At 37.5% G+C, this 18,186-nt stretch overlaps 1 protein-coding gene across 2 annotated transcripts in view; it reads right to left on the minus strand.

Moving 5' to 3' along the window:
* Positions 1 to 4,634: 4,634 nt before the first annotated feature.
* HPGD (15-hydroxyprostaglandin dehydrogenase) overlaps positions 4,635 to 18,186 on the minus strand; it is a 31,120-nt gene continuing 17,568 nt past the window's right edge. For both annotated transcript variants that reach the window (XM_033215722.1, XM_033215723.1), the window contains exons 5-7: positions 9,926 to 10,002; positions 7,532 to 7,695; positions 4,635 to 6,500 (exon numbers count right to left, since the gene is read on the minus strand). In XM_033215722.1, the coding sequence (XP_033071613.1) occupies positions 6,362 to 6,500; positions 7,532 to 7,695; positions 9,926 to 10,002 (380 nt within the window). In that variant the 3' untranslated portion in view covers positions 4,635 to 6,361. The remainder of the gene's footprint in view (positions 6,501 to 7,531; positions 7,696 to 9,925; positions 10,003 to 18,186) is intronic.

Here is an 18,186-nt window from a genome sequence, read left to right on the forward strand (position 1 = left end):
GCTGTTGACCACACACTGGTTTGTATCCCATTTTTTTCTTTTCCAAATGAGGTATTTTATTGCAGTTTTTCTCTTATCACCCATCATTAGAGTGGCCTCTCTGTGGTGTGTAGAGTTGTTCCTGGGAGGCATCACCTGCAGTTTCTACATTTCCCAGTATCCCTTGCATTTAGATAGGGCCATGGGACTAGTCTCACCAGTGGACTATGAGTCAAAACAATGCATGTTACTTCCAGGCTGAAATGTTCAAGAAGGAGGCATGTCTGCCCATTCTTTCTTCTCGAGTTCACTGACTGGAAGTAAATGATTTGAAAGCTATAGACAGGGGAGCTACAAGGTAGAAGGATCCTGAACAACCTCATGAAAAGCTGCTCACTGAATACAGCACTAGATTCTTGTGTGTGTAAAGAAAAAAAAAAACTTATTGTGTTAAGCCATGAATTTCAGGGTTTATCTGAATTATTTGCTACTCTTACTCAATTATTACAAAGAATACACAGTTATAAAAATTATTTTATGGGTATAGGAGCAAAACATTTGAAAGCCATTGATCTAGTTCGGTTCTACACACACACACACACACACACACACACACACACACATGAATTTACGGGCAAATAAAAATTTACGTAAATGTGTACATTAGATTTTAAATAATGGTATATCATTAGCATGAAATTACTTTAGGGCAACCTAAATGCAGGAATTTAACAGTTTATCTTTTTTCAACTTAAACCTAGCAGATTGAGCTTAAAAATGTAGTAAGATCTAACAAGGCAGTCAACATGTTTTATTTATTTATTTGTTTGTTTATTTTTGAGACAGGGTCTCACTCTGTCACCCAGGCTGGTGTGCAGTGGCATGATCTCAGCTCACTGCAGCCTCTGCCTCCCAGGTTCAAGCGATCCTCCCACTTCAGCCTCCAAGTAGCTGGAACTACAGGCACGCACCACCATGACTGGCTAAATTTTCTGTATTTTTTGGTAGAGATGGGGTTTCGCTATGTTGGCCAGGTTAGCCTCAAACTCCTGACCTCAAATGATCTGCCCGCCTCGGCCTCCCAAAGTGCTGGGATTACAGGCATGAGACACTGTGCCTGGCCCAACATCTTTTAGTAGCCTTGTTTCCTTCACAGCACTTGTGAGAATGAAACAGTAGTTTTTGAACACGTACTTAAAGTCACAGTAGTAAGGATTAGTTATAGGATTAATGATAGGAATTATCATTAGTTATAGGATATATAGGATATAATTATTAGTTATAGGATTAATTATAGGAATGTTAAGGATTAGTGATAGGAATTAATAATAAATCCATACATCTGTATAGCAAAATGCATAGGCGGTTACATGCAAATGACTACAGGACCATTAGCTATTGTGGGACTAGACCCCAGAAACATCACACCATTGAATACCTATGGAGTTAGAGTGATATCTTTACTCATGATTCTTAAAAACAAGCTTCAGGCTGGGTGCGGTGGCTCATGCCTATAATCTCAGCACTTTGGGAGGCCAAGGCAGGTGGATCACCTGAGGTCAGGAGTTCTAGACCAGCCTGGCCAACATAGTGAAACCACGTCTCTACTAAAAATACAAAACATTAGTCAGGTGTGATGGTGGGTGCCTGTAATCCCAGCTACTTGGGAGGCTGAGGCAGGAAAGTTGCTTGAACCCAGGAGGCTGAGGTTGCAGTGAGCCAAGATGGTACCATTGCACTCCACCCTGGTCAACAAGAGTAAAACTCCCTCTCAAAGCAAAACAAAAACAAAAAGCAGCTTTAGAAGGGAGTAAGTAGCAAGTCCAAATCCTTGTGTAGCAGGGAAAAATATAAAATGTATGTCATTTGCCTGTTTGTTCTCAAATCCACAGCCTTCCCTTGTGCTGCTGTGCTGTGTAATGCAAGGGCCTGACCCTGAAAATCACGTTTTTCGTAACTCCCTTCCTAGCTGAGAGATACTTGATAGGATATTGCAGGGGGAGATTCCAGGGTATTTCCTCCCCCTCCACTGTCTTCGGGTGGCATCTCTGACAGTGGCTGTCCCCTCCAGGATTCCAATTCCCATCTGACAGCTCCTGCTCTGTAGCCCCAGCTTTGATTGGCAGCCTCCCATTGGTTCCTTGGCACTGGTAGTACCCTGAATTGCACCAGTTCTGGAGGTGATAGAACCTTCCTGCTGTTGCTAGGTTGCCTCATTACCCATGTTTGGCTCTTTGGCTCTTCCAGGATCTTTGCAACTATTAATAGTTCCCCATATTACATTTCTTCAGGACTCAAATGCTGTTTTCCATATTGGACCTAGTAATTGATACATGTCTGCACTAACGTCTACATAGAATATAATATACTTAAACGTGTATATATAAATTTTCCAACAACATAATTTCTCAATAATTATTTGTGTTTGTTTTGTTGTTTGTTTTGAGGCAATGTTGCTTTGTCACCCAGGGTGGAGTGCAGTGGTGTGATGTTGGCTCACTGCAGCCTCCGCCTCCCAGGTTCAAGCAATTCTCCTTCCTCACCTTCCTGGAAAGCTAGGATTACAGGCAGCCGCCACCACGTGCAGCTAATTTCTGTATGTTTCTGTTTGTTTGTTTTTCAGTAGAGATGAGGTTTCACCATGTTGGGCAGACTGGTTTCGAACTCCTTGCCTCAGGTGATCCACTTGCCTCGGCCTCCCAAAGCGCTGGGATTACAGACGGGAGCCACTGCACCCAGCCAAGTGTTATTTGTTGAATGAGTGAATTCTATGTGTGGAAATGTTACTTAAAAACTGTGGGGAAAAGGTAGTTTCATAGTTCAAAGATAACCTTGGAAATCTTATAAAATTTAATGTAACTATATGCTGACAATGAGATTTTAGTAGGAAGAATTAGAAATGGTGCCAATACCAAGGCAGGAGGAGTTTTAAAAATATACAAAAGCTAGCCAGGCATGGTGGCGCATGCCTGTGATCCTAGCTACTTGGGAGGCTGAGGCCAGAGACCACTTGAGCTCAGGAAGTTGAGACTGCAGTGAGCCACGTCATGCCACTGCACTCCAGCCTGAGCGACAAAGAAAGAAGGAAAGGAACGAAAGGAAAGAAAAAAGAAAGGATGTTAATAAGCTTGAATGTAATGGTAGAATTAAGATGGTCATATATTCAGAATCTCAGAAACAAAGCAAGTCTAGAGGCAATGATTGCAGTTTTGCAGTCAATATTAAAGCAAGTACCTTTTGAACCTTTTTCATTGTGATTCACAATGAGAAATATATTTTATATCAAGAATGAGTAGAATCATATATGCCTGAAATGCCTCCTATATTTTCCATTCATTATCTCCTCTTTTATCATACCCTATCCAGAGTGATCCAGTTTTTCACATACTTTGAAAACATGGATCTAGGCATGTTATAGGAATCAAGATGTATGCAAACTTATCCAAAGGATCAAGATGTAATTCATCTTTTACTCACTCTTTCTTTCTCTACAGTGGCTATTGTTTTTGTCACCTCAACATGCATTCACCTTTCTGGTAATGACAGCGTAATTTTCCCTTTGCAAATTTTCCACCTCCTTGTCTTAGTCTATAGAACTCAGGTCAATGTCCTGCCCACCTCTCCTGTCTCCCTCCCACTCCATAATTCTACCAGCTCTGGGGAGGTATGCCATCTCTTTCTGGGCAGGCAGAGTAGCTATCTCTCTGACCACAAGGCCTGTCTCAGTATTGGGCATATAACCTAGGCAAGCCCAAATCAGTTCTTTTTTTGGTGGACTGGAAGCTGCTGGGAATCAGGCCTGTAGATCCGGGAAGTCATCATGTGAGAGACCTGCCCAGAAGGGACGCTAACAAGAGAGAAGGAGATGGAGACCTTATGACAACAACTGTGACCCTGGATCCAATCACCTTTTCCTACGCACCAGTACATTTCCCTTTTGAAATTCTAATTTAACTGTAATCCCAGCACTTTGGGAGGCCGAGACGGGCGGATCATGAGGTCAGGAGATCGAGACCCTCCTGGCTAATACAGTGAAACCCCGTCTCTACTAAAAAATACAAAAACTAGCCAGGCGAGGTGGCGGGCGCCTGTAGTCCCAGCTACTCGGGAGGCTGAGGCAGGAGAATGGCGTAAACCCGGGAGGCGGAGCTTGCAGTGAGCTGAGATCCGGCCACTGCACTCCAGCCTGGGCGACAGAGCGAGACTCCGCCTCAAAAAAAAAAAAAAAAAAAAAAAAAAAAAAGAAATTCTAATTTAAGAAAAACCATCCAATGATGTTTAGTATGTGAAACACCTTGAATTTCTTTCAAAATTTGCATTCTCAGACCTCTTCAGTGTGCTAAATTTATAAAGAGAGCAAAAGTAAGGAGAAATTGTCATATAATCACTTGAATGTTAAATGATATTACAGGTGTCTAAATTTATTTTTATATGAGAAAATAAAATTTGTAGGACATTTCAATGTCATTATGAAGTCTCAACCTTTTTCTCAATGTCTACGTGTTTCTAGTGTTGCTGTTCTGAGTACCAACTTCATTTTACTAAGAAAAACACATTTGAAAAATACACCATTTACATTAGGATGTTCACTAAAAATACAAGAAACCAAGGTCCCCCTCCCCCACACTTCAATTTAATTATTTTCTCAACTGGTATACAGAGATATATAACAGTATGAATTTATTTAGAGTTACCTATAGAAGATAAGATTTAAAGTAAGTTTTTAACTTATGTAACTCACATTTTTCAGTTCTACTTGAGATTTGGTTTTAAATGTCTACATAGTTTATTGATTTGAAAAAACTAATTAAAAGCACAATGTATATTGAAGGCTACTAGTCCAAAAATTGTCCATAAAAGTTTATAGTATTTACACGACAGAAGAAAAATACAGAAGATAAGTGATACAGGGCATGCCTACATCATTTGCTGATTTGTCACTGCCAGAACATACAAACAAGCTTGTGCCTGATTACAATTTATCTCTATCAGATGTTCATTGATGTTCAGTACTTTGTCTTTAATACATTAAATGAAAATCTAGACTACAGTTATTCATATTCAAATTAATCCTTAAAAGTGAAGGCAATAGTTTTCTATAGCAGAATTAAAATAGGGCAAGATATGATAACATTCCAGTACTTCTAGGAAATCCATATCAATCTCACATGGATAGATTTTGCTTCAAGCTGGGAGGTCTGGAGTTAGCAGACAGGGTGAGTCACTTATCCAACATTTTTTTGAGAAAACGACTGATTCAGAAATCTTGTGCTTTCACCGTTATTAGCATTAATTACTGCTTGTAAAGAGTGTTACCCAAAGCAGGTGTATTTAATGATTCTTAAGCTAGCTGACAACAAAAAAAAGCAAAACCTCATAGCTATTTTTACCTCTGTGTTGTTATGAGTTTCAGCATAGGTACAAAAACATTTACAGTTGTGTCTGTGGCAAAACTGGTTTCATTTCCTCGACAGCTATACATCGAAGACTAAGTAATTTATGGAGATAAGAACAAAAAAGTTGTATTGAAAGACAGGCACTTTTGAAATCTGTAGAAGTCAACAAAGAAGTAATTTGAAAAAATGTCACATTTGCATTTTTTTCTTGTTGAGCATATCTTAAATATAACATTTTTTGGAGTACTAACTATTCTTTATTGCTGTAACTGTTAAAAGTTTAATTCCTGAGATTTTTGGAGTCAGTTAAAGTTCTTAAAGTGAGCAGAGGAAAGAAATGTCTTTCCCCGATGGGAGGCTGAACTGTGAATCAACAGTGTCAATCGGTTACTTTCTGTCATTTTTCCATACATCAGTTTTCATCTGGGATATGTTTACACTGTAGTTTATTCCTTAACTACTGCCCCCAAAATATGCTACTTTAAGAAGCTCTTGGAAGAACTGAAATGTTCAGTTGAAAGATGGTATATAAGTAGAAATTATTATTATGAAATATTTGTCCTTGTTAAGTAGCTTTCCTCTTTTAAAGTATGAACTTTACATATGTGAGTGTTTTACATCTGGTTTGATTTAAATAAAAATTCAAGTATCTCCTTTAAAATGACGTTCTGAAGAACATTAATATTTATGAATCACAGATATAAATACACTTTCTGAAAGGCAGAATATTCCTTGAATATCATTTGTTTTGATCATTTTTTAGACTATTGAGATTACAACCTAGCTTTGGTCCACGTCACATTTTTAATAGTTCATAACTTTTTATCCATATTCTTCACTCAAAATTTAGGAAATGTTTATCATCAAACGCATGAAGGAAAACTTAAAACTGTAACATTTCATTTAAAAGCTATATTCAAATGAAGATAGGGTCTGAATATAAGCCATTGGTGCTTATTTCCAGCTACGGCTAACACATACGCTGTTCACTGAGTTTTTGCTTGAAATGGAGTTGTATCATAGTCTTGAAAGTGAATTCCCTTAGAAGTTGTGATCTTCATAATAGCACCATTTAAAGCATCATCTTCAATGAGTGTTATCAATCCATTGGCAATCAATGGTGGGCTAAAAATAAAGAAAACAGTATTTTGAGACGAAAGAATGAGGCATGTTGCCACTTAATTTTAAGTTATTTTCTGAAGAATCTATTAATTTGAACATGTTATAAGGAAATGTGTGTCATTAAGCTATTGCTACTTCCAATTTTTATTTAATTACATATTAGATATCTTATTTATCTAATTTATTCAATTAGATTTTTTTCTATTGATATTAACTAAATCATTTGATAAATTTAGCTGTAACCTTCTATCATTTTGGCAGGAGGAATTTATACTCATTATTTTCACTGAGCAAATGATCATTTTCTCATCTTTATCATACCAGTAGATCTTAGACTTACCAGATATAGATGTTATTAGTGTAGTAATATGATTGATAACAGCTAGCATTTACTGAAAATATTATTTTTTGCCAGTTTCTATTTTAAGTACCTTACATATATCATTTTAAGTTTTTCAAAGTCCCCAAGTTTGTTATACTATTATCTCTATATGTGAGAAAATTGAAGCATCTAGAGGTATGATGGCTAAGTTCATGGTTAGTGGTAGAGCCAAGATTTGATCTCAGGTCTGATTCCTTCAACATGATAACTATGATTCTAGGCTGTGAAATCCTCAACTACTCGAATTCAGACATAATTCATTGAGAAAGTATGTGTGTGTATCAACTATTTCTTATAAAAGTGGTTGAAGCTACAGAAACTTGCAATATTTCACAAAGAGTATATTTGAATATTGCTTGGAATTTAGGCAGAGAAGGTATCATTGCCTTCAAAGATGACTAAATGTCAACTTTACGACTGAAGGTAGTAATGAAGCATTTTACATATTTCAAAGTAACATTCATAATGTGTAAACTTACATTCTATTCATAAATCCAGAAAAAAATATTTTCTCCCAGAGAGTTTGCCAAACCAAAAGTTTGAAGCTTGCGTTCATTTCTCAACTGTATAAGCTTATTTTCCCCTTTTTATAGCTTGTCTAAATAATGCTTTGTTTCATTATTTAAAAGAAAATAGATACAGTTTTACTTACTCCAAAATTCCATAGTATTTAATCATATCCTTGATATGATCCTTATATTCTATATATTGTCCCATGTTTTCTTCTTTTTCAATTGATTCAAGGATGGCTGTGTTAACAAAGCCTGGACAAATGGCATTCAGTCTCACACCACTGTTCATAAGATTAGCAGCCAACTGCCAATTAGAAGGTTGTAGTTTCAGCGGTTTCATAAACATATAATACAGGACAAACTGATCATTAAAGCATCTTACAGTTCTCTGATATAAAAAATACTAGTTAGATATCCTCCCAGCTATATAACAATGACTGGTAAGTAGATAGTAAAATAACACATACCTAAAGTATTATATTAATTCCTGAAAGTCTCACCTAATTAATTTTTTAAAAATCAGTGTTACTGGACAGCTCCTGGAAATAATTATGTAAGCTTCTCTTACCTACTGAACTCTGCAGGAACCTGAAGCTAAGCAGCTGAGACTTAGAATTGATATCCCAAGTTTTCTTTCAGATATTGTGGTTGTATAGCAAATAATACTTAATTAAAAATACTTTTAGTGAAAATCTTTAGAACTGTGATTCTAAAGACACTCTTAATAATCTGCCCTATCTGGAAGACAATTTAAGTATTTTCAGACTAACATTATTTGGCTTAATTTATCAACTACTGATTTTATTTGCAATTATTAAAAAATTAGTCAATTTTCATTATTCATGGATTGCATATAAACAAATTTGTTAAATTTGCTTGCTAAAATTTATCTGTAACCCTGGAAATCAATACTTGTGGAGCATGTGTGGTTATTTGTGGACATGCACAGGGCAGTGAGAAATCTGAGTCACTGATGTGCATGTTCCTGCTGAGGTCAAGTAAGACTATACTCTGCCGTGCCATGTTTTTCTAATTTTGTGCTTTTTTATTGGTGAATCTGCTGTTTAAAATGGCTGCTAAACTCACTGCAGAGGTGCTGTGTAGTGTTCTTTAGTGTAAGAAGACTGATGTCCTGTACAGAAAATATTTGTGTTAGATAAACTTTGTTCAGGCATGAGTAGTAAGTGTTTTAGTAATGAGTTCAATGTTCATACAACATAATAAATAAGGTTTCTTTAAACAGGAATACACATAAAATAAGGTTATATATTGACTTGTTGATTGGAATTTTGTGACCAGAGGCTTTCAGGAACTTAACCCCGTATTTCCCTAAAAGCAATGGTTCAGTAGTCACTAATGTAGTGTTTGCAAGTGACTTTGTGGAACATCACTACTATGAATAATGAGAATTGACTGTAGAAGGTTCCAGTCTTGTAATTTTAAATATAAAATTTCTGGTCTTTAAGGTTTACTTTGCTTTGTAAGAGAGCTTTATGTGTTCATAAGAAGTCTGTCTGAAGATTATGTCTTTTCAAATTAAGTAATAATTTCCAGTCAATTTAAGAGTGTGAGAACTACTTACCTTCCATTTCGACTGAACAGTTAACATTTGTGCATCTGTTTTTTCTGTCTCCTACTAATTCTTTGATTACTAATATTTTTCTCTTTATCTCTCTAGATCCTCTCTTTGTCTTACCTAGATGAACCACCCAGAGCCCCCACAACTGTTCTTTCTGCTTTTTCACTTGTCCTTTGTAATACAATTTCCAAAAGCAGGCAGAATGGTCTTCAAACAAAGGAAATCTGATTTTATCACTTCTGTGTGTAAAAGCCCCATGGATGGTTGTCCTTGAAATAAAATCCAAGCTCACAACAGTGACCCATAGCTGCTTTTGGTCTGACTCCTGTGCTGGTGTCTTGAGGCATACCTCAAACTACGTTCCCCTTGCTTGCCAGGCCCCATTCAAGCTGCTCTTTTGTGAATTATAAAAAGGCAGGCATTCTTACCTCATGCTATCAATGCATGTGATTAATTAGGTCTAAAGTATTTTACTAAGCTCTGTACACCTTTCACCCTAGGCCTCCATGGAGACATTATCCTTGACCACTGTATCAAATAAAGGTCTGGCCCCACCCCTCGTTCTGGCTCCATGTTCTCAGTCATTTTCATCGTATCTCTGGTGACAAATAATGGCTGGGGCCTATTGCATCTTGCATTTCAGAAGACCTGAAGTTAATAATATTTACATGTGGGGTCATTTTTGTAAATAAGTACTATCTCCCCATTACTTATCCTTAATACATTTTTAAATAACACATCTGTATTTAGAATCTACTTCATTTAAAAATGATCTATTATTTATTTGGTCCTTTATGTGATCTGATAACTATTTTTATAATTGAGATGGAGGTATGCCATTTTTCCATCTTTTATCCAAAATAATTGATTTCTCAAGTGATTCCTCTCTAGAGAATTCATGTTTTATGCATGTGTACAAAGAGAAAATGAGATATGATGGTTGTTGTAGCCTCACCGCTGCTGAGCGTGTGAATCCAACTATGCCATGCTTGGAAGCACAATAAACCGGCTGCTGTGCAACGGGCATGAGTCCTGAAACAAACGAATATAACATTGAAATGCTTTGATTAAAAAATAAGCAGACTATACCCAATAATGACAATGCAAATGAATATTTTGTGATAATTTCAATTTCAGATGAATCTGAATAACAGAGTAACATAAAACCAGATAGCTTTGTAAAACCCAGTAGCCTAAGTGTAGTTTATGTGCTCCATGACCCATGCCGTCCAGAATTTATAGGAACTAAGTTACACTGAGAGATATAGCCAAGAGTTATATGTGTTTTTCTGCCTCCCCAGGCCTTCTGGGAAGTCAAGGAAAGTAAATGGTATGTAAAACACAAGGAAAATCATCTTTAACGGAGTCTTGCTCTGTCACCCAAGCTGGAGTGCACTGGCCAGATCTCAGCTCACTGCAAGCTCCGCCTCTCGGGTTCACGCCATTCTCCTGCCTCAATAGCTATATCTAAAAATCACCATGTTAAATTCGATACCTATGTAAGTGCTATTACAGGCTTGAAGCGCAAAATCATCTTTAAGTCAGTAAATTACCATCTAATTTTCAATTTTTAAATTGAATATAAGAATATATATAAAAAGTATATATTCTACATTTTTAAAGCTTCCTAGTGGCAGAAGCAATTTGAATCTTCAGAGAGTCTTGGAGATTATTAGTCTTCACGATAAATTAGTATGCAATTTCCTGTTACCAATCTGTCTTGAACAATGCCTCCGAAGTTTAAGAAAATTAAAAGTTAACTTCTTTTTATTTGATATGTTGTAGATGCCTAGATCTTTCTCCTATGACTTAGGAAGACAGAAATAAACAATTATGGTCCTATTTTATTTCCTTTCATAATTATATAGTCAACTATGAAATTCGATCAATTACAGAATGTTTTAATTTTTAATTTTCCACACATGCACAATAGTAACTGATTAAATCCATGGTCTGGAGAGAAAAAGCAGTATTATAGCATATACCTAGAGCATCTCTTCTCCCCCAACTCCAGCCTAGCTCAGCTCTCCAAAAAGACACGAAACAACAACAATAAAAACCTATTTTACTGTAGTAACGATTACTCTCAAGCTTATTTCTCATAATTGTTAATTATCTAATCAGCAGTCAAATTGAACCAGAGTCATTCTTGCATTTGGTTTTAACTAATTTGGATTAACTTGTTTTCATGCTTTTTATGTTTGTGACTTCTCTGAGTCAAGAAACAGTGATCTCTGATTATTATACTATATTTAATATCAAATGTCATGCTAATAATACCAAATTATTCTGCTGAGACATGCTCATCTCCACCCAGCTAACGACTCCCAGAATGCCGCCAATCATTTGAGGGTGTTGGGCCAAAGTTCAACAATAAATGTAGACCTTAACCACTCCCTGGGTGCCTGTCAGGTCTCAATTTATAAAGTATGTTTGCACAAGGGCAGTTTAAATTCCCGAGGATGGTAGATCACACCTAGTGTGTCCACCCAATGATTTCGAAGTATTGTTAATATGTTGCTTGTCTTGTTGTCGTTGTTGTTGTTAAGTAAAATGTGTAAGTTAATTAAGTTTGTCAGTGTCAGTCAACAAGAATTTATGATGTTTCCACAGGTTACATAGGTGTACTAGGAGTGGAAGATAAAGGGAATAAAAAAGTATAACCAGGAGTTGCTGCTTTTGGTTCTTGTTAGTCCCTGCTTTGCCCATTCCTTAAATGTTTATGAGACAAGGCAGTGGTTGTAGGACAATGTTCATATACAGCAGGAAATGCAGCATGAACCTTTATCAGAGATAAACTAGTTCACATAGCCACAAGAAGTACAAAGACATTGTTCATAAGGGTTGTCAAAGATGAATTTGAAATGAATTTTTGTTACATATGCAGAGGTGATGAATCTTGGAACCCCAGTTAGTTCAAGGTATCATAGAGCAAAAGAAATATACTGTTTTGTGGGTTCTGGTAATAAGCAAGGACAACATACATACTTTTCTTAAAGGCAGATTTGTAAATGCAACTGGAATATAAAAGAAATTACTTGCAGTTTTTAAATGGCAGTTGGTTTTATGAATCTTGTAACATTCTAATCACATTTTCACTGTTATGCAAAATGTTTACCCTTCCACTGCTTTCACTTTCTTTCTTTTATTCTTTTTTTTTTTTTTTGACGGTGTCTCATTCTGTCACCAGGCTGGAGTACAGTGACCCGATCTCTGTTCACTGCAACTTCTGCCTCTGGGGTTCAAGGGATTCTCCTGCCTCAGCCTCCCAAGTAGCTGGGACTACAAGTGTGTGCCACCATGCCCAGTTAATTTTTGTATTTTTAGTAGAGACAGGGTTTCACCATGTTGGCCAGGAAGGTCTCGGCATGGGTCCAGAATTTATAGGAACTAAGTTACACTGAGAGATATAGCCAAGAGTTATATGTGTTTTTCTGCCTCCCCAGGCCTTCTGGAAAGTCAAGGAAAGTAAATGGTATGTAAAACACAAAGAAAATCATCTTTAAAGTCAGTAAATTACCATCTAATTTTCAATTTTTAAATTGAATATAAGAATATATATAAAAAGTATATATTCTACATTTTTAAAGCTTCCTAGTGGCATAAGCAATTTGAATCTTCAGAGAGTCTTGGAGATTATTAGTCTTCACGATAAATTAGTATGCAATTTCCTGTTACCAATCTGTCTTGAACAATGCCTCCAAAGTTTAAGAAAATTAAAAGTTAAAAGTCTCGATCTCCTTACCTCGTGATCAACCAGCCTTGGCCTCCCAAAGTGCTGGGACTACAGGCGTGAGCCACCATGCCTGGCCTCACTTTCTCTCTCTCTCTCTCTTTCCCCCCCTCCTTCCCTCCCTTCTTTCCTGCCCTCTTCTCTGTCTTTTGAGACAGGGTCTAGCTCTATTGTCCAGGCTGGAGTGCAGTGGCAGGACCATGGCTTACTGCAGCCTTGACCTACTCAGCTCAAGCAATCCTCCCAGCTCAGTCTCCCAAGTAGCCAACTCATTCCAATCGGCTTTCATCTGATCACTGCAGTCAAACAGATCTTATGGAGGTTGCCAATGAGCAATGGCTTGCTAAGGCTAAATCTCTGTCTCATTTTGCTTGATCCCTTCCTTAGCAGCAACTAGCACAGTCACGCTTTCCTTGAAACATTTCCTTCTCCAGGCTCGTGGCCTATCTCACATTCACTGGCAGCTCCTTCTTCATGTCCTTTGCTGGCTCCTCTTTCTTGACTAGACCCCTAAACATGCTAGAAAACCCCAGAGATATCCCTGGTCCTCTTTGCTTTTCTATGAACACTCTTTCCCTACATATCCTCAGTATTCACTCCTGAGGATAAAAAATAATTCTCTCAATTTGTCTCTCTAAATCTTTGTATGACAGACATACACACACACACACACATACACACGCACACACACACTCAAATTTAAAATATTTATCTCAAGTCAAGACCTCTTACTCTGCCTTGAACTCTAGAGAGGGACCCTTGGGTTATTTCTTGTAATATTTCCTAGCAGTTTTCTCTCCTGAAACTATAGTGGGTGCTCAGCCTGGGCAACACAGTGAGACTCTGTCTCAAGAAAAACAAACAAAAAAGAAAATATGATAAATATCAGATGTTATAGAAAAATTGAAATTAAAACAACAATGAGATTCTACTACACATATTAGAATGGCTAAAGTTTAAATGCTGAAGACACCAAATACTGATGAATATGTCAAGCAACAGGAACTCTAATTCACTGCTGGTGCGAATGCAAAATGGCACAGCCACTTTGGGAGACAATTTGGCAATTTCTTTCAAAAGTAAACATACTCTTACAATACAATCCAACATTCAGTTCCTTGGCATTTACTCAAAGCACTGAAAACATGCTTACACAAAAATCTGTGTGTGGATGCTTATAGCAGCTTTATTCATAATTGCCAAAACTTGGAAGCAATCTAGGTGCCCTTTAGTCGTTGAATGAACAAATAACCTGTCTTATATTCAGATAATGGAATAATATTTAACTCTGACAAAGAGCTATCAAGCCATAAAAAGATATGGAGGAAACCTAAATGCATATTACTAAGTGAAAGAAGCCAACCTGAAAAGGCTACATACTGTGTGATTCTAACCATATGACATCTGGAAAAGGCAAAAGTATGGAGACAGCTGAAAGATCAGTGGTTACCAGGAGCTGCTGGGAGGAAGGGATGAACAGGTGGAGAACAGGGTTTTTAGGGCAGTAAACCATTCTGTTTGATATGATAGTGGTGGATATGTTATTATATACCTTTGTCCAAACCTATAGACTATACAACATCAAGAGTAAACCAGATGAAACACCTCAAATAATCACTTTATTGACTTATTTATCAGTTCATCTACATTGTACTTTTTAATGAAAATGTATCTTTTGCACTAAAATGCCACAATTCTGATATAGTGTCCTAATTTGTTTGATTTCTGAACCTTGGCAAACTGAACTGTTTCTAATCCTAAATCAACAGGCTCTACAGAAGTAAATTCACATAAGTACTCTGTGTTTAGTTTCTTTTAAGTGCAAAGTATAATGAAGTAATATTTTAAATATACTCAATTGAAAAGTATAAAACCAATGGGAGGACCCCTGTTGCAGGGCGAAGGTGGAATTCTACTGGTTGAATAGCCAGATACCAGTAAAATGACTATAGGACTAGTTGCTGTAATGAATTTTTTTTTTTTTTTTTTTTTTTTTGAGACGGAGTCTCGCTCTGTCGCCCAGGCTGGAGTGCAGTGGCCGGATCTCAGCTCACTGCCAGCTCCGCCTCCTGGGTTTACGCCATTTTCCTGCCTCAGCCTCCGGAGTAACTGGGACTACAGGCGCCCGCCACCTCGCCCGGCTAGTTTTTTTTTGTATTTTTTAGTAGAGACGGGGTTTCACTGTGTTAGCCAGGATGCTCTCCATCTCCTGACCTCGTGATCCACCCGTCTTGGACTCCCAAAGTGCTGGGATTACAGGCTTGAGCCACCGCGCCCGGCGGTTTTTTTTTTTTTTTTCATCTTGCAAAATAATTCTCAAAATTAGGGAGCACATGGAAATATCGTGTCACAATATTAAGGGATTTAAGAATAGCAACAACAATAAAACAAGGGATCGTGACCATGTGAGAGCAGTCTCTGCTTTTAAAGACATGGCATTTTGTTTAACATTGTGAGAAATCCTGTCTTTGTGCTTAAAAATGGATACCTTATATTAAAAGAGTTAAGAATAGTATTTTTCAGTACTTCTGATAGGCCCACCATTGTGCAAGTTTATTTATAGAAATACAAAATGGCTCTTTTTAAAATACACTAAGTACAATTAGTAGCAGATTTATGTCTGTCATAACTGTAAAGTTACAGGAAAATAAAATCAGTAGAGGGAGAAATTCTACCCACAAAACAAAGAAATACTTTCTAAAACCACTGAGGATAATAACACTAAACGATTGGACTGATGAGATACTACACATAGCATTTAAAATACCTGAAAGCATTTAAAATATCTGAAAATTACATGTGGACTGATAGAACAAAGGAAGTCATTTAGAAAAATAAAATTTAAATTCCCTCTCTACATTAGTTCTTCTATTCTTCATAATCTTTCTACCCATATTTACAAAAGCCAATTTGAATCTCTTCATTTCACAGAGGGCAAAAAGCTCAAAAAGATTTTTTTTTGCAAAAACAAAAATCTCCTCAGACAGGGCAGTCATACTAAATCCACAAACATGATTTGCTTTTAACAAGAGAGAAACCATGTAAAACGGACTATATAAAAATGCTGAAAATTCAACTTAGGGAAATATATTGTGAATCTAAGGATGGTGACCCTCGTATGATAACCTGGAGTTCTGTTACTATGCTAAAAAAGCAGGAATCTAAAGCTGTCACATTTTCTTTACAACCACCACCAACATAAAAACGTGTACCCGCCTGTTTCTTTTAACCACCACTTCTCCAACTTGAAGAAAAAAGGGAGAACTAGCGATAACTATTTATCTATGGTTCGTGCATACAGCTGACCAAAGTAACTGGTGAATTTCCTCATTTGTGATTTTCCGCATAATGGAACACCTTATCTGATGGCTGGGTTTTTTTTTTTTTTTTTTTTTTCATTCTTATGGTTGTCATTAAGTCATGCTTTAGAGTGTGACACGACATTAAAAAGTGACACATGCGGCCGGGCGCGGTGGCTCACGCCTGTAATCCCAGCACTTTGGGATGCCAAGGTGGGTGGATCACGAGGTCAGGAGATCGAGACTATCCTGGCTAACACCGTGAAACCCTGTCTCTATTAAAAATACAAAAAAATTAGCCGGGCGAGGTGGCGGGCGCCTGTAGTCCCAGTTACTTGAGAGGCTGAGGCAGGTGAATGGCGTGAACCCGGGAGGCGGAGCTTGCAGTGAGCTGAGATCCGGCCACTGCACTCCAGCCCGGGCGACACAGCGAGACTCTGCCTCAAAAAAAAAAAAAAAAAAGTGACACATGCTTTCATAAAACCACTGTATGTCCTATAACAAAAAATCTTCCCAGAAAGATATGTCTAATAGCAATTCCCAGTGATTCAGACAGCTGCTATTAGTGTTCAGTCATTGCCTAGGCTGTGGTCAGAGGAAACTGAGAGAAGCTCCCTTAGCCATTCAAAGAATATCCATCCCTATGCATCTAGTGGCTGGCTTCTTAAAATGTGGTTCAAGGAGCGGTATGACCCGGGAGCACGATTTCAGGACCCATCTCTGTCCTCCTGAAATCAGAATTTGCATCTGACAAAGTCCCTAGACACATAAAGTCTAAGAAGCGCTGTTCTAGAAAACTATTCGTTTCTCAGTAGCCCTCTCATTCCTATGTTAAGAAACCCCGAATCTCTCATCTATCCTTCAAAATGCCTCATTTACAAATATTTGATCATTCCTACTGATTACTTCTAATATGTGTCTTTTTAACTATTTTAAGCCAAAAGAGAGCAAAATGGAACTCTGCAGACTGACATGGGCGAACTTTGCCAGCACTAAGCAGGAAGGGTGGCTCCCACACTCATGACAGTTGGCATCTTAGCACTTATGATTCACAGCATAGGAACAGTACATCCACTCTATGACACAGGCTAAAACGGAGCAAAATAAAATTACTTTTATTACCACTGCTAATTCCCACACTTTTCAGGATCTGTTTGAGATTCATTGTTCAAGTATAAGTTGGAGATAAATTGACCTCTGTTGTAGAGACTTGTAAAAGTTAAATGTGAATGTCATAAAGCCAAAGGTTTACCACAATGCCTAGAGCTTGGCAATTGCTAAATATGTGTTCGATCTGCTTCCTTATCACAAGAGCAGCAGTAGAGGATGGTACCATGCGATTTTCTTACTCTTGGCCTGGAGATAGAAGAAGACGATCAATGTTTTATTTCACCTGGAATTTCTGGATATTCTAGTCCATTCTTCAGGCTATTGGAGTCCCAAGGTCTTGCAACTTAAATATCATGCTTCTGGGTTTTTTGATTTTTTTTTTTTTTTTTTTTGAGAGACAAAGTAGCAATATGTTGCTCAGACTGGTGTGCAGTAGCACAATGATAGCTCAGTGCAGCTTTGAACTTCTGGGCTGAAGAAATCCTCCCACCTCAGCCTCCTGAGTAGCTAGGACCACTAGTGTGCACCACCACACCCAGGTAATTTTTAAAATTTTTTATAGAGATCAGGTCTCACTCTGTTGCCCATGCTGGTCTCTAACTCCTGGTCTCAAGTGATCCTCCAGCCTCGGCCTCCCAAAGCATTGTGATTATAGGTGTGAGCCACCACGCCTGGCCCATGCTTCTGTTTAAATACTTTATGCCATGGAAATGACTTGGTTCTGTCATCTCGATAACAAGACACTGATATACAGCTCCTGGGGTAGAAACTTTGCCTAGTTCCTTTAATATCTCCATTTCCCTTCTGCAAATGCTCAACATATATTTGATTAACTCGAATTTTTTATTTAAGGTAGTAATTTTAGCACTTCTACCTTAACACAAACTATGAGCTAATTATATTATTATAGATAAAACTTGCAGCACAAGCGGCTATGCCACTCGGTTGTTACTTAAGACATGCTGAAAATTTTCTATGATTTTTAAATATTTTCTGGAGACTCCAATGTTTTCAATTTTGAGTAAATAAGACCCTCATGGTATCTCTCACAAAATGCTACTGAGTGACAGAGAA

Source organism: Trachypithecus francoisi, unplaced genomic scaffold, assembly GCF_009764315.1.
Source record: "Trachypithecus francoisi isolate TF-2019V2 unplaced genomic scaffold, Tfra_2.0 Lachesis_group1, whole genome shotgun sequence".
NCBI lineage: Eukaryota > Metazoa > Chordata > Mammalia > Primates > Cercopithecidae > Trachypithecus > Trachypithecus francoisi.